This window comes from Hyaena hyaena, unplaced genomic scaffold (genome assembly GCF_003009895.1).
Source record: "Hyaena hyaena isolate Hyena2069 unplaced genomic scaffold, ASM300989v1 scaffold_285, whole genome shotgun sequence".
Taxonomy (NCBI): Eukaryota; Metazoa; Chordata; class Mammalia; order Carnivora; family Hyaenidae; genus Hyaena; species Hyaena hyaena.
The window spans coordinates 1,241,795-1,267,680 of NW_024080917.1; the positions used below are offsets into that span (position 1 = coordinate 1,241,795).

At 61.2% G+C, this 25,886-nt stretch overlaps 1 protein-coding gene across 2 annotated transcripts in view; it reads right to left on the reverse strand.

Moving 5' to 3' along the window:
* Nucleotides 1-25,886, reverse strand: part of CRAMP1 (cramped chromatin regulator homolog 1) — a 53,794-nt gene that overhangs the window by 12,200 nt on the left and 15,708 nt on the right. For both annotated transcript variants that reach the window (XM_039246889.1, XM_039246888.1), the window contains exons 4-13: nucleotides 25,040-25,193; nucleotides 20,386-20,469; nucleotides 17,240-17,288; nucleotides 8,622-8,707; nucleotides 8,083-8,206; nucleotides 6,761-6,842; nucleotides 5,288-6,388; nucleotides 2,813-2,993; nucleotides 1,026-1,207; nucleotides 857-931 (exon numbers count right to left, since the gene is read on the reverse strand). In XM_039246889.1, the coding sequence (XP_039102820.1) occupies nucleotides 857-931; nucleotides 1,026-1,207; nucleotides 2,813-2,993; nucleotides 5,288-6,388; nucleotides 6,761-6,842; nucleotides 8,083-8,206; nucleotides 8,622-8,707; nucleotides 17,240-17,288; nucleotides 20,386-20,469; nucleotides 25,040-25,193 (2,118 nt within the window). The remainder of the gene's footprint in view (nucleotides 1-856; nucleotides 932-1,025; nucleotides 1,208-2,812; nucleotides 2,994-5,287; nucleotides 6,389-6,760; nucleotides 6,843-8,082; nucleotides 8,207-8,621; nucleotides 8,708-17,239; nucleotides 17,289-20,385; nucleotides 20,470-25,039; nucleotides 25,194-25,886) is intronic.

Below are 25,886 nucleotides of genomic sequence, written 5' to 3' on the forward strand. Positions count from 1 at the left end.
CGTGACCAACTTTGTGAGTGAGGCGTGGTAATTCGTCACCCCCACCACCACACCAGGTACCAGCCAACCAGCTCGGTGACAACACCGTAACAGGGACACAAAGGATGTCGGTGCACCACACAGACGCCTGTGCCTCATCCCGTCGCCCGCATGAGGAAGCGGGTGAGGTGAGCAGCGCAGGGATGGGACGTGGCGCGAGGCTCCTGCTGTCCTTCTGACGAGCTGTCAGGGAGCGTCTGCTCCCTGCTACCCCGGGTACGATCCGCGGCTGGGGGGCCGCCGGACACCCCGCTCGGCTTCAGCCCCACCGCGCAAGCTCACTGCTAAATGAGTTCATCTCAAGACAGGAAGAGGTTTGGAGGAGCCTATCGACAGCACCAACAGACACCTACGCGTTCCCTCTAAAATAACACATGTTTCCTCGATGTCCTTGCAGAGTTCCAGCCTCACCCCTTTCATCCTACCTGCGCACACCAACACCCCTGCTGTCGCGGGCTCTCCAGCTCTGGCTGTGCCCTCGGGGCTGGACGTGGCTCCCGCGGGGTCCGGAGAGCCCTGGCCTCTGGCCGCTCCCCCCTACCTTGCTGACTGCTTCTGCTGACTACATATAAACAGACGTCCCGAGAACCTCGACGTAACCCCACAAGGGACATTCGTGGGACTCGAATTCCCACAACTTCCCGTTTTTTTTTTCCCCAGGGTCTTCACGCTACGTGAAGAGTATTATTACTTCAGAGTACCGTCAGAGCCCCGGCTCCTACTCCGTCTCGTGTGCAGGAAGGAAGGAGGGGGCAAGGGACTCCCTGTCTCACAGGGGGACCTGCGGGAAGGTCGAGGGGCGGGAGGGCGCCCTGACCTGGACCACCAATGGCTTCCTCAGGTGCCGGTTCCGCAATTTCCTGGGCTTCGGCAGGAAGAAATCCGACTGCATCTGCAAGGAGACAGCACTGGGCCTGAGAGCGAGCCCCTGGGGCCCCTGGATGTGCCCCCCCCAACCCCGCTGGCAGGGCGCCAACCCCGCTTACGCTGATGGAGTTCAGGTGCTGGCGGAACGTCAGTTCTGTCTCCTTACTGGGAGAGTAGAGCTTGCCGTGTCGGCTGTTGGGTGGCAAAGTAGTGGGGACGGCGAAAAGGCCACCGTCTGAGTCACTGCTGCCCGTGCTCGAGGGTCCAGCCACCAACAGGGGTCTCGGCGGGTTTCTGAGACCTGGAGGCCAAGGAGAGCAGCACAGCCGTCACCCAGCAGCGCCCCCGGCACGAGCGGACGGTCGCAGGAAGAACACCGGAAAGGAACTCGGGATGACTGCTCTGCTGTCAGGCCCCAAACCCGCCTTCCTGTCTTCTCCCGGGAACTCTAGCTCCTGCTGGGTGAGCTCCTGGCCCGCGCTGGGAAAGGCGCTCTGCCACTTTCCTCTCCAGCACCAAGTGCAGACAGGCCTTCAAAGACATTTCAGAGCTGGAAGAACCTTCCAGACCATCTTGCATAGACAAGAGGTCAGCAAGCTTTCTCTATAAAAGGCCAGAAAGTAACTGCCAGTTTGGACGGCCGTGCAGTTCTGCCGCCGCGGCGTCCAGAGCCGGCCCCCAGTCTTCGCCCTCAGTGCCTGTCACACGCAACAGCCCGTCATAAAAGGACAGAAGACATTTATTCAGGAACACTCCTTTGGGACGCTGCTGTCTCCCGCATACACCCTTGCTTCACGGTGGGGATGGGTCCCCTTCCCTTCGGTTATCATAGATCTTTAAGATTCAACGCCTACTCGTGCCGTCCAGAGACAGGCCCTCTACGCGCCAGTCTGGGCTCTGGCACTGCGCGTGCAGCAGGCTAGAGGCATCCTCAATTCGGAAAGAGAAGGCATGTCCAAGACTGCGCTGAATTGTGCAATTGTAAAAACAGAGCGGAAGGTAGAAGACCACACCATCCAGCGGCCAGGCCCAGCACGGACTCCTGTGCATCCATCTGCCAGGCCACCAGATCCGCCTTAGGTCACCCAGAGGCCACCACGTGGTGCTCTCGGTTCAAGAGGCAAGCTATTCCCCACACAGAGAAATCACAAAGCGAGTGCCACGCTCAGAACGTTCTCAGAAAACAGTCCTAGAGAACCACTAACACACGGGACACCAGGACACTCTGTCCGGCCACGAAGTCCCCACACCCACGTGGGCAGATTAGAACAAGGCATGGGGCCGCTTCCTGTCCAAGGCATGTGGTCGTCATGCAGAGACCCCAGCTGGTGTGGGGTGTTCATGACGTCCGGGACAGCCGAGGTTCTGTGGCAAGGGCACCCACCTACGGGGACCATTACAACACCCTGCACGCCTGGCGAGGATGCACAGGACGTGCCGGGCCTCAACACCTGTTGTCCCAGGTACAAGGTAGCCCAGGTCGTCGACCCTGAATTTCAGCTGCCCCGCAGCTACGGCAGGGACAGAGACACAGCGCAGGCCAGTATTAAACTGATCGGGAAGCCCTTAACCTGACAGTTTAACACCTTTAAGATAAGGGAAAGAGGCCCCTCTATGGATTGCTGCCCCCAGTTCGGCATGTTACAGCGGCTTCCGCTGACCTCCCAGAAATCCCACAGAGTGACGTAACTGGCAGGGCCGGCCCACGTTTCCCACGGGCTCCGGCACCGCAGGGCCTCAGAGCCTCACGTGCCAGGCCCTGCGCTCTCTGTCCCCGCGAGGGGAGGGGGTTTCTGCTCTAACAGCTGGCCGGGCCGGGCCGGGGGGCCAGGAGTCAGGCATGTCCGCACCCAGGGCTCTGGGCCGCCCGCACACCAAGGAGGGCAGCTGGGACGGACGGCCTCACCTGAGGAGCAAGGCGTGGCGCTCGGAGGGAAGGCCTTGCTGCTGCGCAGGGCAGACTGGCTGCGCGGGCAGCGGGGACTCCGGGAGCTGACGGCCACCACCTTCCCCGGCGGGGTAGCAGACTGCTGCTCCTCCTGGGCGGGCCTCGTTGCAGCCGTGGAGCCGACGTTCCCTTCTGGAGCCTGGGACAGAAATGGGCCACCAGAGTGGCCAAACAGCCCGTGGACAATGGCTCTGGGATGGGTGCCCCGGGCAGGATGCAGGAGAACGCCCTCAAGCTTGGAGGGACACTAGCGGGCTCAGAAACCACACATCCACGACGGCAAAGGTCAGCGTCCCCAAATCACATGGCAGCACCCCACTTTTAAAACCCCCGGATGGGCAGGCCCTCGGGGACACAACCATTCCCCCTCCTGGCTTTGCTGCATGGAGGTGACACAGATGGGCCACCCCATCATGCGGTGACAGGGGGTGGGACGGCGTGAAGGCAGCGCGCTGCTGCAGAGAGCTGCTTGATGGCTGGTAGTACTAACCGGACGTTTTAAAAGGCCCTCCTGAGGGGAAGGCCCTGGCCTGTCCTGGTCCTGAGTCAGAGGACGCGGTTTCTACAGTTAGACATGCTCACGGCCGAAGAGCCCCGTGCGGACCCGGGTGCCAACCTCGGGGTTCCGCAGGTGTGGGCGTGGGCTGCTGCTGAGCCGCAGGGGCCCCACCATGGAGACACCCCCCTTGACCCCGCCTCAGGACTCACTCTGGTGACTTCCTCCCCCATCTTTCCCAGGGCCCACCCCCAGGGCCCTCCGGGTCCAGTTTCCTGTGAATTAGAGAACCCCATCCCCCACCGTCAGCACAGCCTTACCCGAGCTGCTTGCTCAGTGACCCTGTGTCTTCCTGTGCCCCACGCCCACCCCCACAGCCCTCACCCACCTTTTCCTGTGGGACCTACCCTCTCTGTCCCCTCCTATGTGGCTTATTTAGTGCCACGATCCAACCACCCAACTGCACGCCCAGCAGCTTCCGATAGAGGTCCTGGCTGTCGAGGGCCTGGGCATCCCCTGTACTTGCTCACAGGCCCAGGCAGTCGGGTCGTTCATTCAAGGTCTCCAAGCTCAGCTCTGGCCTCTACCCCACTGGGTTCTCACAACCGAGCCGCATCAGAACCACCTGGGGTCTGGGGGTGCGGACATGGTCTCTGGGCCGCGAGCACGTGCGTCTCCCACAAGTCTCCACAAAGAGATGCAGAGATGCTGCTGGGGCCCCACCCTGGGGCCGTGGGCCTGAGCACCGGCTCTGAGTTCTCTGCAGTGTTTCCAAGCTGCTCCACCCTCCTCTCCCAGCCACGGCCAAGGTCAGTACCCACGTCCCCAGCTGCCCCAGGCTTCTCAGGGGCTGGCTCCGCTTGGCACCTTCCCCAAGGTGCTGGACATGCTCCTGTCTCCCCACGATCCTGTGTCCTCCAAAACCCCAACTTGAAATCGCTTTCTAAATCCCTCATTTCCGTCCAGTTACCCAAACACTGCCCCTGCCTGCCCAAGGGTCACTGGCCTCCACACCACTAAACCTAAAGGCCGCTGCTTACCCTCGGGCCTCACCCGCGCAGCCTCTGCAGGGTCTCTGCGGGGTGCGGCCAGTCCCCACCAGCTCTGCAAGAGCCATCTCCCCCCTGGCACCGGTATGGATCCGCGCATGTGCTAACGGAGCACCTCCCTGAGGCAAAGGCCTTACAGGGTATAGGGACGCAGCCAGGTTGGGGGGTGGTGAGGGAGGAGGGTGGAGAGAAGCTCTACAGGAGGTTCACGGAGGGCCACCTGCCCGGGAGAAGCAGAAGGTGTGACTCGGCGCTGAAGGGTCCACAGGGACCCCAGTCCCCTTGTGTCCAGAAGCTCCACTACCTCCCGGCCACCTTGGCCTCCAGGGATTCGCGAACCCCCACTACCCGCACGGAGCCCACACAGCAAATCAGGAGCCCCCGCAGCAGACCCTGTTCTCCGTGCCCAGGGGAGCCCACTGGACTTTCTCGTCGGTGGCACCTTGCCCCCACCCGTCTCTGCTGACTGGGCCCAGGGAGGGGGTCTCAGCCACTCCCCTGGCTTTGGGGGCACCCACCACAGAGCCTCCCGAGGGGCCCCGGAGCCCTCACCCTGCCTCCTGGACCGCAGCAGCTGCCTGGGTGCAGCCAGCACCCTGTCCGTCCTCGCCCCTCTCCCTCCTCTGAGGCTGGGCCACGGTCCTCCAGGACCGCGGAAACTGCCAACATTCCTGACCGCAGCTGAAGCCCATCCCCGCGGGCCCCTGGACGTGGCTGCCGCGTCGCCGTCCCCTCGGCCCGCACGCGAGGGCTCTGCGTCATCGCTGCAGCCTGGCAGGGCACGGCGGTCGGGGGCTGTGCCGGCAGCACAGCAGGGGCCTGCTCTGCGACACCCCTGGCCTCCGGGTCCCTGCGCCGTCCCCCCCGCTGGGCCCGGGGCGCACTCACCGGCCTGGGGTTGACCTCAGTGGAGATGAGCTTCAAGAGGCAGCTGAGCAGGCGCTGCTTGTGAAAGGTGGGTGGCGGGGAGCCGCTGCCACGGGGACCCTGCGCCTGCCCCCCGGAGGCCTGGCCCTCGGGGCCCAGCACGGCCAGCCAGTCGTACTCGAGCTGCAGCTTGTTCGGCTTGCCCATCATGAGGTAGACTTCAGCCAGCGTGAGGCTCTCGGAGGTCTGCAGGCTCCAGCCCTCCTCTCGGAGCTGCTGCGCGAGCCGGCCGGCGGGGACGTCCCTCGGGGGCTTGGCGGCAGGCTGGCCCTGGGGCAGGGGCTCCTCCACGGGTGCATCTGCCGCGTCTTTAGTGCAAACATCTGGCTGGAGCCCGGGGCTGGGCTGAGGCTCTGGCCCCGAGGGCGCCCGGACGGGGGAGGGGGCCCCGGCGCGGGCGAGGTCCGGAGCCTCCGCGCCGCCGGGGCCGCGAGCCTCTGGGGAGGCGCACCCCGGGGGCCGCGAGTCCGCGCACCGGCACTGCTCGGGGATGATGAGGTCCTGGCAGGACTTCATGTAGCGGGGAAAGGGGTCAAGGAGGGAGAGCTCGTCCTCCAGCTCTGGGAGCCGGCCGCAGGTGCACGGCGCGCCCCCGGGCTCTCGGGCGGGGCCGTCTGCAGGACCGGCAGCGGGGGTCTTCTCCTGGAGCCTGTCGGGCGGGTCTAGGCCACTAAGGCTTGCAGCGGCCCCCTCCCCGGGGGCACTTTCAGGGGAACTCTCTCCAGAGCTCTGCGACGCGTCGGTGGACGGAGGGGGACGTCCCGGGCCCTTGCCCTCAGCGCCACCCCGGGGACACTTCACCTGACCCCTGGCTGTGCCCTGGCCGCTCTGGATGCCCAGGATCTGCGCCGGAGGCAACGTGTGGGTGTCCCTGGCACTCTGCCTGCACCGGCCGCCCTCCTGCCAGTGCACCGTGCAGAAGGCTTTGGAGTGCACCACGCGGGCCACGCCCGGCAGCGGCGTGAGCGTGCAGCTCTCCCCAGGGAACAGGTGCAGCGCCACCTTCTCCTGCGCGGGCGCGGCGAGCGAGTGTTGCAGCTGCCGGTCCTCTAGCGTCTTCCGCTGTCAGGGAGGTCAAGGAGCAGCCGCAGCAGCAGGCCCCGCGCTGCCTGGCACACAGCACCGCCCGTGCCTCCTCCCTCACGGACCACGCGCCCAACAACCTCCGCCGGCCAGGGCGGTCACGGACACAGGGTGTCTTGGGCCGTCCTTACCGTCCTGCTCAGCCCGCTGGCGGGGACGCTTTGCATGCCCCCTTACCCCAGGCACGTGGGCCAGACACCTGAGCCCAAGGACAAGTGGCTGCAGGGTTAGCTCCAGCTCTACGCCACCCCGCGGGCCCACTGCACTCTCGGGCCAGAGAAGCGAGACCCCATCCTCGGGCAGCAGCGGCTGCGGAGCTTGGGCGAGTTTGCTCTAGCGGGAAAAGGATACAATCCGCACTTCGTGGAGCGCCCACTTCTGTTTCAAGAATTCGATGAGGCTGGAGACCTTCCGGTGCAGCTCCACGATCATCCTACAGAGAAACCACGGGTGGGACAAGGTGGCCATTACACAGAAGGGGACTCTCTGAAGGGTAGGGCGAGGCCGAGGCAGCAAGGTGAGGACATGTGATTGCAGAAGGGGCATCAAAGGAAGGGCCGAGGCCACGGTCCCCAAGCAGGCCACACACTCCTTTTCTTAAAAACGAACCGTTTAAACTGAAATAACTACAAACTCACATGAAACTGTTTAAAAAAAAAGCGATTCCCCCGTGCCCTTTACACACAGAACAAGATCTCCATCAGGACACGGGCTGTGGTATGAGCCACCATTCTACTCTGTTAGCGCCTTTTGGGTCCAGGAAGTGTGGCCTGACCAGCCTTAATCAATACCAAGAAAATTTAAAACAAGGAAACAACGAGGTCCAGACACAAATGAACCTCAAAACAGTCCCGTTCCCAGGGAGCACCTGGGTGGCTCACTCGGTAAAGTGTCCAACTTTGGCTCAGGTCATGATGTCACTGTCACGAATTTGAACCCTACATCGGGCTCTTTGCTGACACAGCTCAGAGCCTGGAGCTTGCTTCAGATTCTGCATCTCCCTCACTCCGCCACTCCCCCTCTGTTCTCTCTCTCTCAAAATTAAGCAAACATTTAAAAAAATTTTTAAATTAAAAAAAAAAAAAAAGTCCCAATCCTTGAAAAAAGCCAGACTGAAAACCAAGTGGGGCCCATTCTCTTTAGTGAACTATCCCCAACAGGCAAATCTAGAGACAGACAACAGATGGGCAATGGCTGGAGGCCACTGTTGAGGGCAGTTTGGTTGAAAGGCCTCCTTCTGGGGTAACGAAATGTTCTGGAGCGAGACAGGAGATCCTCGTACAACACCGTGGGAAGGTCCTCAAGGCCCTGGAGTCAGACACGTTCAGGTGACTGACGGTTAATTCTATGTTATGAGAAATTTGCCTCAAACAAAAAAGAGGCGTAAACGGAAGACGGTTCACATCCAGAGCGTGCCCTGCACGTGTCCGGGGAGATGGTGAGAGAGGAGCGGAAAGGGGTTCGGAGGGAAAACATGACAGAAAGGCTCTGAGGCCTTTGACCTGCAAACCACATCACCCTGCACCCCGTGCTTGGCCCGCAAGCACCTGCCTGCGTGGGACCCCTGGGTCGGAGGGCTGCGGTGAGCGCACGTGGAGCCAGAGAGCGCGAAGGCCTGTTTGGAGCACAGGGGGAGCCCAGCTGCCCCCCGCGGAGGCCAAAGGCCACATTACCTGAGCCTCGGGTTCTGGGCCAGGCTCTGGACCCGGGCCCAGGCGTGGTTGTTCCTCGGCTGCAGCTCCACAGGGACTTTCAGGGGCAGGCGCACCGGCTTCTGGTCCTCGTCGTCACTCAAGCCTATGACAGGAGGGGCCATGAAAGCCAGGCACACAGACATAAGCGCAAAACACGAAGAGGCACTCCGGGCAGATGGCCCCGAGAGGGAGAGCAAGGCTGACGCGAGGCTCTGCGCTCTGAAGGAGGGCTGTGACATGGCCACTGGTGCATCTGTGAGCCAGGGCCACGGGCCAGGACGCAACGGGAAATGAGAGAGCTGCCTGCGACACCGGCTGCCACCTCGTCCGAACTAGCGGGGCTGCTGAGCCTGATTTCCTATGCGGAGGCACTGCCGTGACAAGGGGTTTCAAGTGCAGGGGCAGCCAACCCGCGGCACCACACTCAGCAGACTCGGAGCAGGCATGAGACGCACCTGCGACTCGGCCAGTCCATCGTGAGCCCGCGCGGGCCCCTCCCCACATCCGTGTTCACGTACCGTCCGGGTCACAGAGCTTCTTCAGGGCTCGGCACATAGGCGCTTTGATCCTCAGGTTTCTCCCTTTGTAGCGCACGGTGGTGGCCCTGCGGACGGAGTTTCATGGGAACAGTGAAGCCTCTACGTGACCAGCTGCTCCCTGCCCAGCACACACAGGGCCAGCGCGCCCAGCACACACAGAGCTTGGACAGATGAGAGTCCCATGAAGCTGCGACGGTCCACGGCGAGACCTCGTCACGACCCTGGCGGTCCGGCTCTGCTCCTGCTCCAGCCTCACACTGCAGAGGACACCTGCCCGCCCTCTGGCCTGGTGACTGGCGTGGCGCCACCTGCTGTCTGTCCCCTGCATCCACTTCACAGGAGCCCCCATCAGACATCAAATGCATGCCCTTCTCTCCTCCCCTTCCACCTCGGGAGCCCTTCGAGAGAAGGTCTGAAGCCCCCCTCGTGGTGAGCACCATCCTAAACCATAGCAGCGGCGCCCAGGGAGTCTGGGCCCCTTGCAGCCGGCAGGCACAGTGCCACTTGCTCGTGCTCTCCAGAACTGAGCTGCGGGCAGGCCCAGACTGTCACGGCTGTGGGTGACACTTCATCTGGACACTGCTTCAGCCAGGATTTATATAATGTCCAAGTGACCCAAATTAAAGTAACTCCACATAACCAATGAATACAAAAGTCATAAAAGCTCCATTCAAAAAGCACACTTAGAACGCTTCGGAAATAATAAAGGCTGGTTGCTTTGCGAAGCGGCAGTGAAGTCACGCACAGGCAAGACCACTCCAAAGGCGCCACAGGGCCACCGCCCTGGGCCCTGCTGCTCTCACTCCGCCTCTGCTAAGTCACAAAGGATGCGTGTCGCCTGCAGCTGCCATACCCATCACGGATCTCCGGGATGAGCCACCCGGTGCCAGGGAACGAATGAGGTTTTCATTTTGGAAAATTGGTCAAGGTCAGTGTATACCGTTTACCACTGTGTGTCAACCAGTTTTTCGAACGCTGGCCGGCTGAGACCCCCTCCAGGAGAGCTGGGCTGCCCCTGCCAATTCATTTCTAAGAAAACCTCAGAGAAGAAGTTACAGAACGCACAAGGATGTGAAAAAAAGTGAGAGTTCTATCCATACTTGCTTAGCACAGGACACACGCGGCATTTGTGTGCACCGTTACTTTTGGAGAGTGAGGTGGGGCGGGGGCTGGGGGTGCACTGCTGTAGTACACTGAGGTTTGTACCATTTGACGTTTTTACGAGACTGTATCACTACCTCACTCAGATAACTTTACAAAGTATCTCCCGGAAACAATACTGCCTGAAACTGGAGCTCAGAAGGCCAAGGGTGCCCCGCAGCGGAGGCCTGCCCACGGCACAGTATGTCCCAGCCTCCTCTCTGAAAACAAGGCCACACGGCCCTCCTCTTTGGAAGGAAAGACGCTTGCATTTCCAACATGCGTCCCCGAAAGGGTAGATGTCACCACTGGCCCCCGTGAATGTTTCTGAGGCCAAGCAGGAGGTGACATGTGGGGCCAGGGCTGACAGCCGCGGGCAACCCGCTCACTCACAGGGATTCCAGCAGCAACACATCCGCAGGAGCCGCCGCTGCGCGCACCCAGCGGTGCCGGGAATCAGACGCGGGACGCCGAGAGCGGCACGGAGGTACAGGCAGGCTGCCCAGAGACCAGGGGACCCCGGGAGGCCTGCTCCCCTCACGGGTCAGGTGGCACGATTCAGAGGACGGCGTTGATGCGGAACGTGCACCTCGCTCTACTAAGACCAAACGCTTGCAGCGCAATGATCTCAGTTTGGGAAACAGACGTGTTCCAGACTGACTCGGTCCCTGCCTGGCTGCAGTGACAGGGGTGGCTCTGGGGCTGGCGGGCCTCTCTGAGCCAGGCCAACAACACAGAGTGGGAGAGGCCGTGCTGTGAGGCACCTGCGTTTGCGATAATCATATTTTCCGTTAAACTGTTTCCTGACTTCCTTTTTTTTTTTTTTTTAAAGTGAAATTGAGCAGCCCTCTGGTATGACCAGAAAACATTCTGAGATTACAATCCGTCTGTTTCTCTCAAATAGAAATTCTATGAGTGGCCTGAAGCCAGAGACTGTGGGGCAAAGCCATGCTGGAGCTCAGCTCTGGGAGGGAAGGTGGCTGCGCCCCCAGGGCACGGGCAGCTGCGAAAGACTCACAATGTGACCTCGGACAGAGAAAGCTTCACACGGAGGGCTCCGTGCACACGCCCACTGTTGCTGGTTTGACACAACAGGCAACAAGTTAATTCCTCTACGTGCAATGCACAGGGGCCTGGCTTTCCTGTCTGCAGAATCACATGACGAGTCTGTGCTGCCCGCCCGTGAGCATCCCAGGGGAGGGGACCCCGGAGCTCCCGTCGGGCCGTTTGCTCCAGAGTCCCACAGCTGCTAACACAAGGACATCCACAGGTCACCGAGCACGGCTGCGTGAGAGGCCTGCACGGGAAGGTACTTAAATAAATGCTCCACGAGTTACGGCCTTACAGGAAGCCGCAGTTCTCGGCACACTGGACTGACCGTCCCCACCCGCTTCACCTGTCGGGGCCGCTCGCGCTGGTCGTGGGAAGCAGGGTGTGCGGCTGGGGGAAGGGACACACCAGGCAGCGGGACGGAGGGAAACCTGGAGTCAGACCCACACAGCAGACCCGCAGGCTTTACACGAGGGTGCAGAAGCGCCAAGGGAGGAAGGACAGCACTCCCAACGGACGGCGCTGGAGTGAGTGGACACACACAGGCTGAAACCGACCCCGCGTGAACCGCACGCCACACGTCACGGACCGAAATTTCCAACCACACGACTCGCACACAAAGACGCGCAGCAGCGTGACTTTCGGGCACACAAAGTCCTCGGAGGAGACCAAGATCGCGGCCCCAACACGGAGGTGGCAGACGGCGCCTCAGCGGGACTGGCTGCCACGAAAGCGGGACAAGCCGTGGACCAGGGGAAATTTTGCCCGTTGCCTATGCAACACCAAACTCACGTCTGGGAGGAGGGAAACAAAGGGAAGAAAATGCAGTTTCCGTTAAACCTCTTTACCGCCCGCAGCCCCAACACTAGGATCCTGCACAGCGTGACCTTCCTGGCCTCACCTTACCACGACAGCAGCGAGCCCCTCAAGGTCCTGAAAGCCTTGCTTCCAAATCCCTTAGAGACTCGGGCTGCCCCCCACCCCCACTAACCTAAAAGTACCTACTCAGCCACTCCTCACAACCCAGTGCCGCTCTTCCTGCCTCACGGGTCCTGTCCTGCTTTAATAAAATCACTTTTTGCACCCAAGAGGTCTCAAGAATTCTTTCCAAGCTATTTGCTCATGAACCCCATCGGACGACACGTTAGCAACTCTCTAAACTCAGTGATAAGGAAACAGGCACAAGATCTGAGCAAGCCCGTCACCAGAGACAGACAAGCACCAGATGCTCAACATGGTCAGTCACCAGGGAAACGTACACCACCACCACCAGGAAATGCCGCTGTGGCCCATGAGGACGGCTCTGAATGGCGTGAAGGCGGAGCGTGCAGGGTGGGGGCAGCACCTGGGACATCCCTGGAGGGTGGCACAGGCCCACCTGTGGACCAGCCCGGGTGACCCGGAACACATACTCACCGGCGGACAGACCGAGGGACGGCCACGATGGGGACGCTGCTCTGCAGGAAAAGGCACGAACTATGGACTCACAGGGACAGAACTCAAGAGGACACAGCTGAGTGAACGTCGCCAACCTCCGAAGGCCACACGTGGCATGACCCCATCTGGATGGCATTCTGGGAAAGGCAGGACCATGGGGGACAGAGAGCAGCTGAGGGGCTGCTGGGGCTGAGCACGGGGGGCGGCCATGAGGAGGTCCGGGGGTGACAGCACCCCCGTATCTGGATGGGGGTGGCATTCAACTCCGTGCACCATTTAGAACTCAGAACAGTAAGTGAAAGAAGCCAGTTTGAGAAGAACGTCGGCCGTGCAACACCAACTCAGCGGTGTTCTAGAAAAGGCGGCTGTGCAGACAGTCTGGGTGGGAGGTCACGGGGGGCCAGGAGGAGGGGAATGATGGGTGGGGTACGGGGGACATTCGGGGCGGTGGCACGACTCTGCAGGACCCCGGACCAGCACCTCAGGTCACCGCACATCTCGCTGCTGTTTCTGCGCTATCGTGAGACACACGCTGAAGACACCTGCCCAGACCCAAGCACCGAGAGCGGCATGCGCCACGGGTCGCAGGTGAGCCTGCGGTCCAGCAGGGGAGGACACATCAAAACACGACAGAACAAGTAACACCCCTGCGCGCGCCGGGGCCGCCCTCTCCGTCGCCCAGAGCCGGTGCAGGTGAGCGCACGCTGTGGACACACTCTTGCCCCGGTGAAGCTCGGTGAGGGTACGCAGCTGCCTGCCGCACCGCGGTCTCAACCTTTCTGATAGTTGACCTCTTTCATAATGAAATCTCCTGGAAGATTAAGAGTGACCATCTTGCTTCTCAGACACAGAGAAGTTTGGTGTCTAACACTCGTGTATCCAGGCAGACAAAGCAGCTGGTGGCACCTGGCGTCAACGAGCTTCTCTGCCTGGGATCTGCAGTGGGGGGCATGGCGGGGACACCCCCGGAACCCGGGCTGACTGGTCAGGGGCCGGACAGGTGAGCACCCGGGGCACCGATGGAGTGCCGTGCTGACCAGTCACCATGAAAGACGCAGGACATCCAGGCCTCACGGAGTCCCAGGGCTGGGGAGGGGCCTCGCAGTTCACAGCTGAGGGATGAGCAAGAGCCTGTCACTGAGGGCAGAGGGAGCGTCCCGGATGGGGCGGCAGAAGGAAACAGCAGTCAGACACCCGAATCCCAATGAGGCGTGCAGCGGCCACCCACAGCGGTGTTCCGGCGACTCTCCAGAGCGCCCACCCTGGCAACAGACACGGTGACGGGGCCTGGAGGAGGGCGGAGGCAGGAGCCAGGATCCACACCTTGTGCTCAACCTCCTGGAGCCCAGGGCCTCGCAAGATCCACACTGGAGCTGCCTCCTACCCGTCCCGGACCCCTGAGGTCTCAGGGCCAGCACGGGGTGGGTAGGGGTCCCTCCCTCACCCCACAGCCCTCCAAGGGCTCCTAGACGGTTCTACCACCAGGCAGCAACAGCACCCACGCTTGATGAGGCCCAGCCAAGGCTGAAGCCACAAATGTTATATTTTTGCTGCCAGAAATACAGACAGATGCATTTTTATAAACGTGGTTCCAAAGAGCAAGTGTAGTAATAGCAGATTAAAGCTAATAAAAAAGAACACCTTTCCCCAATGTGGAACTTTTCTAAACAGACAAAAGCACTCTCGTTAATGATTCAAATAATAAAAGACACCTGTGAAGTCAAGAACAGGGCATCCCACCACCTGGGTGGCTCAGCTGATTAAGCATCTGACTTCGGTTCAGGTCATGATCTCACGGCTCCTGAGTTCTAGCCCCGAGTCAGACTCTGTGCTGACAGCTCAGAGCCTGGAGCCTGCTTTGGATTCTGTGTCTCCCTCTCTCTCTGCCCCTCCTCTGCTCACAATCTCTCTCTCTCTCAAAAATAAACAATAAAAAAAAACAAAAACAGAAAACAGGAGCGCCTCTTGCATCTACCACCTGAAGAGACCCCGGTGTGAGGTGGAAGCCACACACTGAGCCACCCCACTGCAGCCCCGCACGCAACCCACGTCACTTCCAAACACAAAGAACACAGGCCCCAGGTCCCGCCCAGGAACTGGTCTCTCTGTGTCGCCCCTTCGCTATCAAGAGCGAATCTGAGATGTTACCAGGGTGGCTCACCACTGATCTGACCACTCCCTAGAGGTGGGGCTGTGGGGTCAGAGGCCGCAGACAGGTCTCCCGCTGTCTGCAAACACCACTGTGGGCACCCCTGCCGCCAGCCAAAGCTCTGACACCTGTGTGCCCACGCCCACCACTATGAACAGTGCCTGTCTGTCCGCTTCCTTCCTACCCTGAGCAGAGGGCGGTGGTACAAGGCGGGTCCTGGGGAGGTGGGTTGTAAACACTGATCCCCCTTCTTCATCTGGGTGGAGTCACAGCAAACTGGCACTCATAGGGCTGAGCAGGAAGGAGGCTCCAAGGGCGTCCCTGCAGCGAGTCCCCCCCAGTGGGTGCAGGAAGGAGCTGCAGTGTGACTCCGGCTGCAGCCCACACCCCTGCAGATTCATAGGATTTACTGGGGAAGGCAGACACCCTCCCACGCCCTCAACCTGACCTGCCACAGTCAGCCTTGACCTTGTTCTTGGGGTGAGGTGGTGTCCAGGTAGCTCCTTCCCGCCTCCCTGCGTGCAGCCCACGCCCAAGGCGGAGGGAGCTGTGCTCCCTTCCCGGCAGGTGGAGGCTCTACATGAGTGACACGGAACTCCACACAGGACGTTCATCCCTCGTACCCCACAGGGTCACCCAATCTCTGATCGCGTCGGTGCAGACTAGTGCACATTTACTATTTTCAGTCACAATCCAAATGTAAACGTCCAAAGCAAACAGGAGCCCCGGCTCGTCCGGAACCAGCCTGACCATCACATCACCTCTGGGCTTCACTGTGATGGTCTCTTTGAGACCAAGGGCACCTGGCGCCGTGTCTGTGGTTACCCGGACCTTCAGGCCCCCAGCTCAGGGCCCAGGGCTCTCCAGTCTCCAACAGGCCCTACGACTGACTGGCCACTTTCAAACTTATCAGAACGTGCCTTCCTCATAGCGGATTAAGGGTGACGCATCAGGCCCACATACCTTTCTGGAAACCCGGGAGGCCACCCTCTCTCTGCGCAGGCCTCCAAGGAGACTGAGGCAGAGCCCAACAAGCTGAGGGCTTTCCCATGAACTCACCGCACTCGCCCTGAACACAAAGAGCCAGGGGGAGGCTCGGCCAAGGACGCCAGGGCGACTCAAATACAAGGGCGAGTGAGAGCCCCCAAAGCTGCATCTGGGGAGAGCACTCCGCCTCACGGGGCAGCTCCCTGCGCTGGGCGGACAGTAAGGTAAGAAACCCCCTCAGCCAAGGACGCTTTGCCTTCCCTCCAAGGTTCCTCGGGCACACAGGCCACTCAAAGAGCCCACAAACTCAGAAACTGCAGCAGGCAGGGGGGTGGGAGGGGGCATGACAAATGACCCACAAGGCAGCGGGTGGCGGCCTCCAGGAGGCCCTGTCTGCTCACAGACACGAGTGTGTTTGAGGCAACCTGCACTCTCCAGCAGCAGGGGTGAATAGGGGCTCTCCCGCACAGCCGCCACCACAGGCTGGTTCACAGAAATCAGCCCCGGACTGAACAGGAGCATCCGTGAGGGGGATGCTGGGCTGCGGCCAGAGCAGAAGTCACGCGGCCGGCCCCCTGTCATGGGCTCACAGCTGAGGGACAGGGGCCTGCAGGCCATCCGACACCAGGAGGAGGGAGAAAAGGGACCAGGGGTGCAGGGAGACCGTGTGTGCAGAGGAAGCAGGGGCCTGGGGGGTGGCTGGGCAGAGTGCCCAGGGGGCGGGACAGACATGGCAGGCTGGCGAGGGCCAGGCCGGGTGAGAAATCCACGCACGCAGAACCCGCTGAACGGGGGTGGTCAGGGCCCCGGGGCCAGAGCAGCTCTGAGAGGCCGGGCGGAACCAGGCTGGACAGGCCAGGCTACACTGCCTCCACCTGACTGGGGACCAACGCGAGCAGCGGCCACGAGAGCCCTGCGTGTGGGGTCGGGGGCTTTCCCAAGAAAACTGCTGGAGACTTCCAACGGGGGTCCAGGAGACGTCGAGGACCCAACGGGACTTATAAACCGAGAGACAAAGATGAAGGACAAGTTAGACCTGGGGCCCCTCGCCCAGGAAAGGGAATGGAGGCCCCGGGGAGCGCTAAACAGCCCACGGAGGGCACACAGAGGCACGAAGCTCAGCACAGCATTGGGACGGTCCCGGCAGGGGCGAGGCAAGAGGGAAGACTGGGCAGTCACAGGGCCGGAGGGCCGCCAAGTCAGACGGCGGCTGCAGGCCGGGACCCCGGCGGGGCTGACACAGCGCAGGAGGGCTCCAAGGCCAACTCCGGACTGGGCACCAGTGGGCGAAGGGCCATGGACGACCGAAGATGGGGCATGGGGCAGGGGCCGCACGCCACCTCTGCAGCAGGAATGGCCACTGCAGTCGGGCTGAGCGAGCAGGGCAAATCATGCGAGTGAGGGCAGAACACGGCGTCAGACCCCGCTTTGCCTCGTGGGCACGGAGTGCCAGCCGGCGTGGAAAGGGCCGCACAGGGAAGGGGCCGGGGGCCACAGGCCAGCAGAAGAGGGACCGCTCTGGCGAGAGGAGAAGGTGCTCCCCAATGTGCAGGTGGGGGCGGGGGCGGGCACAGGGGGCAGGGAGGCCTGCGTGGATGCTGCCGCCCCCACAAGGGACCCGAGGGAAGCACAGGATGGGGAGCGGCCCAGGCCAGGTCCCCCTGCTCTCCAGGGGCTCTAAGAGGCTGTGAGCTTGAACCCTGGGGAGGTCTGCACTGCAGAATCCTTGGTGACAAAAGGGATAGACCGCCCCTCGTATTCCCGGCTCCGCATCTCAGGGAAGGGTGCATGCGCCCCACGCGACAGCAATGCCCCACATGACGGGCCTACTCACCCTGCCTGGATGAGCTCGTTCAGCTTCGTGGCGTTCTTGTCGTCCATACCTAAAGGCAGAAGTAAATAAACGTGACCATGGAGTGCTTCGGGGCAAAACGGGTCAAGAGTCCCATGTAAGTAACTTCAAGCAGAAAGTGATCACCCCAGTTCCTTTTTGCAACATTCAAGGATTTCCACGACACCACCTCTCCGCAGCCGCGGCTCCATCTGCGACCCTGTTCCGTCTGCACCCGCACGTCCCTCCTTCCATGGGGACTTTCTTAGGGGGACGCTGCCTGCCTCCTCCCCAGACCTCTGCCACACTGAGCCTCCGAGCTCAGAGACTCGCTTCTCATGGTGCCCAGCGGGCACGCTTCTGCCGCTGGGCTTGGGTCATCTGTGGGGCTGAAGTCATCTGCTGGGGATCTCCAGGCGCCCCGGGTGGATGAGAGACCTGTGCGCTCGCTAGAGCAGACGCCACATTGTTCTGCCCTCCCGGTGTTAGTGCTTCCTCGACAGAGGACACAGGGAGCACGCAGGGCACCCCGGGACGCAGCGGGGGTTTGCGGGTCACTGCAAAACTCTTTGAACCCTTCCGTACGTTTTGGGGGAGAAAACAACAGGCCACGAACACACATCCAGACTGAAAATCAAGACAAGAACAAGATCCTTAGAGCAGCCCCAGGAAAGTAGCGCGTCCCCTGCAGAGGAGTGAGGAAGGGTGAGCGGACAGTGTGGTCAGACGCGGGGAATAACAGCTTCAAAGCGAAGAAAGGAGAACTGAGCAAACCAGAGCTCTCCCTCCAGCAAAAACGCCTTTCAACCTAGGGATGCCTGGGTGGTTCCGTCGGTTAAGCATCTGTCTCCTGATCCTGGCTCAGGTCATGACCTCACAGTTCATGGGATCAAGCCCTGTGTTGGGCTCTGAGCTGACAGCATAGAGCCTGCTTAGAATTCTCTCTCCCTCTCTCTCTACCCCTCCTCTGCAGTGGCTCACTCTCACTCCCAAAGATGAACATTAAAAATGAAAAAAGAACCCCAATGTTCATAGCAGCACTCTCAACAACAGCCAAAACATGGAAAGAGCCTAAGTGTCCATCAACGGACGAATGGATCAAGAAGATGTGGTTTATCTATACCATGGAATACTACATGGCAACGAGAAAGAATGAAATCTGGCCTCGTGTAGCAACATGGATGGACCTTGAGGGTGTTATGCTGAGCGAAATAAGTCAGGCAGAGAAGGACAAATACCATATGTTTGCACGTATAGGAGGATTAGGAGGAACTTAACTGAGGAACAAGGAGGAGAAGAAGGAGGGAAATGGTGGGGGAGGGGGAGGGAGGCAAACCATGAGAGACTTTTGAATGCTAACAAAAACTGAGGACTGATGGATGTGGGGGGGAGGGGGAAGATGGGCATGGAGGAGGGCACTCGTGTTATGTGGAATGATGAGCACTGGGTGTTATGTGGAAACTAATTTCACAATAAACTATCTGTAAAAAAAAAAAAAGAAAGAAAAAGAAAAAAAAAAAGAAAGGAATAAAGACTAGCTACTACTTTACAGCTGTCTCATCACTAAAGGAACTCACAAACACACTCAATGACTGCGTGTCAACACAGAGCAAGGCCAGCCCCGCACACCGAAGGGACATGGTCGGGACGGAGCTGGGCCCACGGCAAGAAGGCACAGCGGTGAAGAGGCCGGTGTGCAGCCTTGCTCGTGCCCGGGCGCCCAGCGCACCAGCACCCGCCACCGCACAGGACGGCAGGGACTCCCACCTGACGGCAGCGTGTGTGGGGCCAAGCATGTGGCCCAGGGCCCAGCCCGTCCTGGAGGCCCACGGGCACCTGAGCAGAGAGCAAAGGGTAGACAGAAGCTAACGGGCAAAAGAGGAGGGAAGGGTCCGTTGGTCCTGGGTCTGGCAGGCGGACAGACAAAAGGCCCGGGGGACCATGAGGGTTCGAGTCACCAGAAAGGCGGCAGCCAAGAAGCCACGCTTTAAGGAAGAACCGTCTAAACACATGGCGGTCCCCGCCCCACACCAGCTGCCGTGGCAGGAGGAACGGCCCCAGCCTGAGACCCAGTCCTGGGGGCAAAGCGCAACCTGTCACTTCCCAGCCACGGAGCCCACAGTCACTTGTTTCCATCAGACCAGAGCACCCTGAGCCCCAGGGACAAGGCCCAGGAGAAGAGCTGCCACGAGGTGGGACACAAGGGGGCGCGTGCCCGAGTCCCCGGAGCACAGCAGAGACACCACGTCCACTGCCCCAGGAGTCGCGCGTGTGCGGAGAGCTCGGGGAGAAACGGCGCGTCCATTACAGGCAGGCCCTGAGCGCCGCTCCTGCACAGCCTGGAAGAGGCTGTGGTGTGCACGGCGCCCTGCTCGAGGAGGCCCAAGCCTGCCCTCTCTGCAGACTCCCAAAACGACACAACAGGGTCCTTGTGAGGAGGGGGGAGGCGGGTGGGGGCTCAGACAGAGCCTCAAAGGGTGCGCACATTCCTGTGCACGTGAGAGAATGGATGTGAGTGTGACGCGCAGCTGGGCTGGGAGGGCCCGACGAGGCACCAGCAGCACTGGGTCAGCTGAGCCGCAGGGTGGCAGGAAGAGCAGCTGAGGTCCAAGCCCGGGGGATCCCGCTATGCCTGGGGCGGGGGGGGGGGGAGACAGTAAGCAGCCCGAGGTTAGGGAGCAAGGTGCTTACAGGAGATCAAGGCCAGCGTCACGCAGAGTCAGACAGGCCAAGGGCACATGGGCTGAGACGTGGGCAGTGCCCACCAGAGGACGCAGGGAGGGCCAGGCTGGCATGTGCGAGCAATCAGTAAACACCCGTCCCCCCGCCCCTCTGCTTCCTCCACACCCCCGCCCAGCCACCCCTCTGGGCCTCAGGAGCGGCCCTATGGCAAGTGCTCTTCCCCGTGTGACGGAGGCCAGCGACACCCACAGAGACAAGTATGCCCCTCTCATCGGAGGTCTCACGGGGAGGCGAGGTCAGTTGCTAACCACTTGGTGGCCCAGGAAGGCCAGAGCAGCCATCCGTCTAACGAGAATCTGGTTGCAAGGAGATGAACTCTGGCCACAAAGACCCAACAGGACAGGACAACAGGCCTGGGGGGGAGCAGGTGCAGCACGTGCGGGAACCCCCTGGCGCCCCATACTCACAGCCCCCGACCTTCTTGCGCAGCTCGCCGTAGCAGATCAGACCGTACAGCTCCTGGGACGACTTCTTCAGCCCGCGGGAGAACACTGAAAGATGAAGGATGGACACAGCGTCAGAGGAGAGGACGCCCAGGCCGGGGTCGGCCAGCTCGCGGCACGGGAGGGGCGTGCGGGACGCCAACCCCGGGGAGTCAGAGCGGAGAGCACACAGGAACACAGGGACACTTCTCAAATTTGCAAAATAAGGTGATAAACGAGAAGACCAGGGAGGAGCTAGAAGACGAGTGACGTCCAGGCAGCGCCGTGGGCCCCAGAAGAAACTGGGATGTCGGTGTGGCCGGCTTCTACAGAGGCAGGGGAGGTGGGGTGTGACCGTTCAGTCTGTCCCCCATCTCTCTCCGCACGCACACAATCCGCCCGAGCTCCGCGTGAGGCTGGCAGCCCCACGATCAGGGGAGCCGCCTGCTGACCAACGCCCCCCACACCGGGCCCAGGGCCACGCGGGAGAGGAGCCGCGGCCCCTACGATTCCAAGTACTGACACCCACTCTCCCCCAGCTCCTGAGCAATCCCCCTTCGTGTGGAAGCAATGCATCCGGGGCAGAGGGCACACATCCCAGCCTGCCCACGAGGCCCTGGCCTTTGATATGAGCAGGAGGCTTCCAGAAGCTCTGGAAATGTCCGAAGACAGACTCAGGACAGAAAGTGTCCACCCCTCTTTCCTGCAGAACTGCTGCCTAGAGCCGTGCTGGCCCTACGGCACATGAAGAGGGCAGGCCCCAGTTGTGGGCACCCGCCTGGACCACCTCCCGCTGAGGTTGAGGGTGACACAGTGCTTCCATGCGATCCGAGTCCCACAGGAGCTGAACGTGGCCCCAGCAGTCACCTCGCAGAGCCGTGACCCGCGCACCTCAGTTCCACCACCCCCACGACTGCTCTCTCCAGCTTCCACTCAGAGACCCCTTTCCCAAGTGCCAACATCCCCCATGTGTGACTAAGCCACCAGGAAAGGAACCTGAAATACGCTAGCAAGGAGAAAACAAGACCTTGAGTAAACAGCCTAAAGCCAAGGTCCCAACCCCACAGAGGCCGGGAGGAGCCGGAGATGGCAGACACCACCACTCAGCCGCTCCAGAGGTTCTTATGACCGACACCCAAGGCCTCGCTACGTTCCCCTAGGGACTGCCACTCAGCACGCCTTAGGGTCCCCTGGGCAGCGGACGAACGAGCACGGGCCGTTCTGACACAGGCGGTGACAGCCATGGAAGGGAACAAGGTTGTAACCCCTGCGACGACGCAGGTGCGCCGAGAAAACCCGAAGCTCGGTCAGGAGGCCACACGCGCAAGGCCACGTACCATTGGACCCTGTCTGTGGGAAGCGTCCAGAACAGCGGATCTGTGGCTGCCAGGGGCTGGGGGTGCAGGTGGCTGGGCAGTGCGGGGCCTGCCCTGAGCTGACTGCCTGGGTGCACCACCAAGGGGCAGGCGGCCTCCACGGGCATGGGGAGCCCCTGGGATCAGCGCGAACCCCAGGTGGAGCCATCAGCTCCACAGAAGGAAGGCTCCTCTCGCGAGGCCGCCACCCTGAGACCCCAAGAAGCACACAGATCAGGTAAAGGACGGCGGGGACGTGGGCCACACCGTACAGAAGGGACGTGTGCTGGGTCTAACCCTGGGGGGCTCGCTGTGGAATCAACACGTGGTGTGGGAGTGGGACCCGAGAGCGGTGGCTCGTCCGCCCCTCGGCCCAGAGTCGGGTAAAGAACCGAAGAGGAGTCGTACCTGCTGGGACCAGGGGGTTCAGGAGGCCATCCAGGGGGAGGAAGTGACAAAAATACTTACAGAAAAGTAAGTGCCTCAACTCTTAGTGCCTCTCAAAACCAAACGAGAAACAGCCCAGTGTGTGTGGCACTGCATCTGCCCTGGGGGCCCGGGTGTCCCCGAGAGTGGCCGCTCTGGCCACGGTGTGGGTGGGGTGAAAGACCGTGTGCTTGCCAGTGGAGTCACCTCCTCCCTGTCCCTACCCTGCTCTCGCGCCCACGGCAGCCTTCTCATCTGAAGACGGCTTTCCGGGGCCAGATACTGGGGACTGAGACTCCCCCCCCCATTTTGGAAGACTGAAAGCCGCTAGAGAACAGAATGTGCAACAGAAATATTAAAAGTACAAAAAAAAAGGAGACACAAGGAGCCAACGAACTACAATCGTTCCTGCTGCCGCCGGCAGGGAAGGGGTCTGTGAAGAGGCCACGTGTCATCAAGCCTTGGACTCAACAGGATCTGGACCGGGGCTGATGTTTCCAAATACTCTAGTGACCCGAGCGGCGCCCTCGGGCAGGGCCGAGCATGGCCATCGAACACACAGACACCGTGGGGACAACCTGGTCAACGACGACACGTGGCTGACTGGCCGCCACACACCCGCTAGCAGACGGTCTTCCATTACCGGTCACGTGGACGCCGAAAGCAAACGAACACGGTACTGGCCAGAGGGCTGCCGGCTGACGGGGGCGGTCACCGGGCACAGGAACGGGCAGGCCGGGAGAAGGTGCCGGGCCCGCCCAGCCCTTGGTGATCTGCTCTCCCCGCGGAGGCGCTGGGCTGGACGGGAGTCCCCGCATCTGGGAGCACCGGGTTGGGGGTGGGTAGTCCTCCCACAGGCGGTACCCCGGCTTTGAGCCATAAACCCAGATGCACGCATCACCCGCGAGGGCCGGAGGGCGCCCCCGCGGCAGGAAACCCGAGCGCCCCGCTGGCTGGACAGCAGAGCGGCAGGGCCACACGCCGTGCAGGGCCGGGCACCACACGTGGGCCCTGGAGGGAAGGCGGACGTGCCACAAGCAGGGCGAGACACCCGCGAGGAGACGCGGCTTGTTTCATCTGTCGTGTGAGTCTACCCAAAGAAAGGGTTCCTGAAAAAGGAGAGTACTGTGCGGACAGGGATGCTACATCGCTTAAAAACACTCGAAGGATCTGCTGGTCTGAAAGGAAGGAAGTGTATTTGTCTGCAGCAATGTCGCTGAGCAGAGCGCACCCAGAGAAACCCCACAGAGGCCGGAAAGGCGGCCTGAAAGCGACACGGGAGGGAGGGTGAGCAGCTGTGTCAAGAAGACGGCGGGGGCGTCTGGAGGGAGGGCGCTGGCTCGGCTGCGGGACGGCTCCCCCACGTGCCGTCCAGTGGGCTCGGGCAAGCGTCTCCGGTCCGAACCCGGGTTTTCCCCTGTGCCCTCCGGATGGCGTCCTCAGCGCGCAGGGAGCGGGCCGGCGCTCAGGCCGCAGCGGGGCAGGGACGGAGCCCGGCCCGGCAGACACGGCCCTGCTGTGGACATGGCGATGTGAGGTGCAAATCAGGAAGGGCAGGGCCAACCGGGGAGAGCAGCGATGGTCTAGAACAGGACCACGGGGACCAGGCGGTGGGGACAGACACCAAAAGCTCCGAGGTACAGTCGGCAGGACTCCGGTGAGTGGCAGGTGTCCACAAAGATTCAAAGGGGAAAAAAGTTCAAGGGGCAGAGTCAGGGGACTACCGTGACCGTCTGGAGCTTAGGCGCCCGCACTGGCCAGTGGCAGTGAGAAAGGACTCCTCTAGGGAAGGGTTGGCCAACGCAGGCCAAATGCAGCCCGTGGCCTCCTTTCAGGAAGGAAGTGTTTGGGGGACACATCTGCCTTGCGTGGTCTATACAGCAGCTGAGAGCGCGCAGCGCAGCAGCTCTGATAACAACTCTAAACCCCACAGTCCATAAGGTTTGCCAGCTGGCCTTTTACAGAAACACATGCCTTGGATGACCCTTTCTAAGGCCAGAGGAGGAACCCCAGGTGCCGGCATCCCGACACACGGGGGACCCAGGGAGGAGGGGCAGATGGGTCACCCCAGACGACGCTGGCTCCCATGGGGCTAAGGTACACACCAAATGTGCCGGGCAAACAGCCCACACGTGGGGCCCACGTGGCAATATGGGAGTCCCCAAGGGCCAGCACAACAGGCTCACGGCAAAGGCCCAAAGTGGGAATGACCACAGCCATCAAGGTCGGCCCACGTGAGGATTCATACTGTTTACACAGAGGGGTCAGAAACAAGTGGAGTCAGCAGATGCGGGTGTGTGGAGGGACGGAGCTACGAGTGACGCTGTGGAAGCGAAGAGTAACATCAAGAAGGGTGGAATCAGCGACCAAGTGCTGGCATGACACGTGGGGACAGAGAGGCTGGTCAGAGTGGCTGCTCCGAGTGGGACATCAGACCCACACTGGGCATCGATCCGGGTGTGTGAACTGAAGACAGGGCTTCCGAAGCCCGGCTTCAAACCCAGACATGAGCCTCGGGAGAGCCAGCCCTCCCCCACCAGGCCCTGCCCGACCCCCAGCCCAAGGAGCCACCACTGGGGAGAGGCCAGGCTGCACCCATGGCCTGCCTCTCCTCATCCACCGTGGTGAGCTCCCCGCCCGGTGCAGGACACACACCCAGAGCATGAAGAGCACATTCCACCTAACCGGCCGGTGGTCACCAGGCCACCAGCAGCCGCAGCACCACAAGGCACGGAAACCCCCGGCGGCTCGGCCGCGCGAAGACAACGCCAGAGGGGGTGTGTGGTGGGTTGGCTGGAAACCAGCCCCTGCCAGCAGCCGCCGGGCCCCCCGCCCGCCCAGGAGCCTGGCACCCTCACCGTTGTCGAAGTCAATGTACTTGGTGATCTTGTGCCACGTGCGGTAGTAGAAGTGGCGGACCTGCTCCTTGTTCTTCACCATGCTCGCGGGCTTGCCCTTCTTCTTATACTTGAGGGCGATGTTGTTCTGGATGGCCTCAAAGTCCTTCCCGTGCTGGAAAGCGAAGCGCACGTTAAAGGCGCAGAGGTTACAAAGCAGCCTCCCGTGCCGCATGGACATCCCCGGGGAAGCAGAAAGGGCAACGGAGGGCGTGGCGGTCAGGCGCGTGGCCTTCACGGCCTCAGTTCAAGCTCGCCTCCCTAGAACCTCGGGGGGGGGGTTTGTTTTTTCTGAAACCCCAAAGACATGCATGCAACCTTAGGATTTAACTCGAATAATGGATAAAGCAGCAACAGAAACTCAGGGATAAAACCATCATAGCATGGGGGCCAAGGAGGCAAGGACCCTGGGGCAGGAGCACACAATGCTCGTCCCTCGGATGAAAGGCGTGATGCCCAGTCCCCTGAACCAGGAAAGAAGATGGCGCCGTGAACACAATCAGCGGAGCACAGAACATGAGGACGGCGGAGCCCAGAGCACCGTATACCTGGCTTCTGAAAACAATACATCAGGGGCGCCTGGGGGCTCAGCCAGTTAAGCGTCCGACTTCGGCTCAGGTCATGATCTCATTGTTCCTGGGTTCGAGCGCGGCATAGGGCTCGGTGCTGACAGCTCAGAGCCTGGAGCCTGCTTCAGATTCTGTCTCCCTCTCTCTCTGACCCGCCCCTGCTCACACAGTCTCTCTCTCTTTCAGAAATAAATAAAAAATTAAGAAAAACATTAAAAAATAAAGAAAAAATACATCAA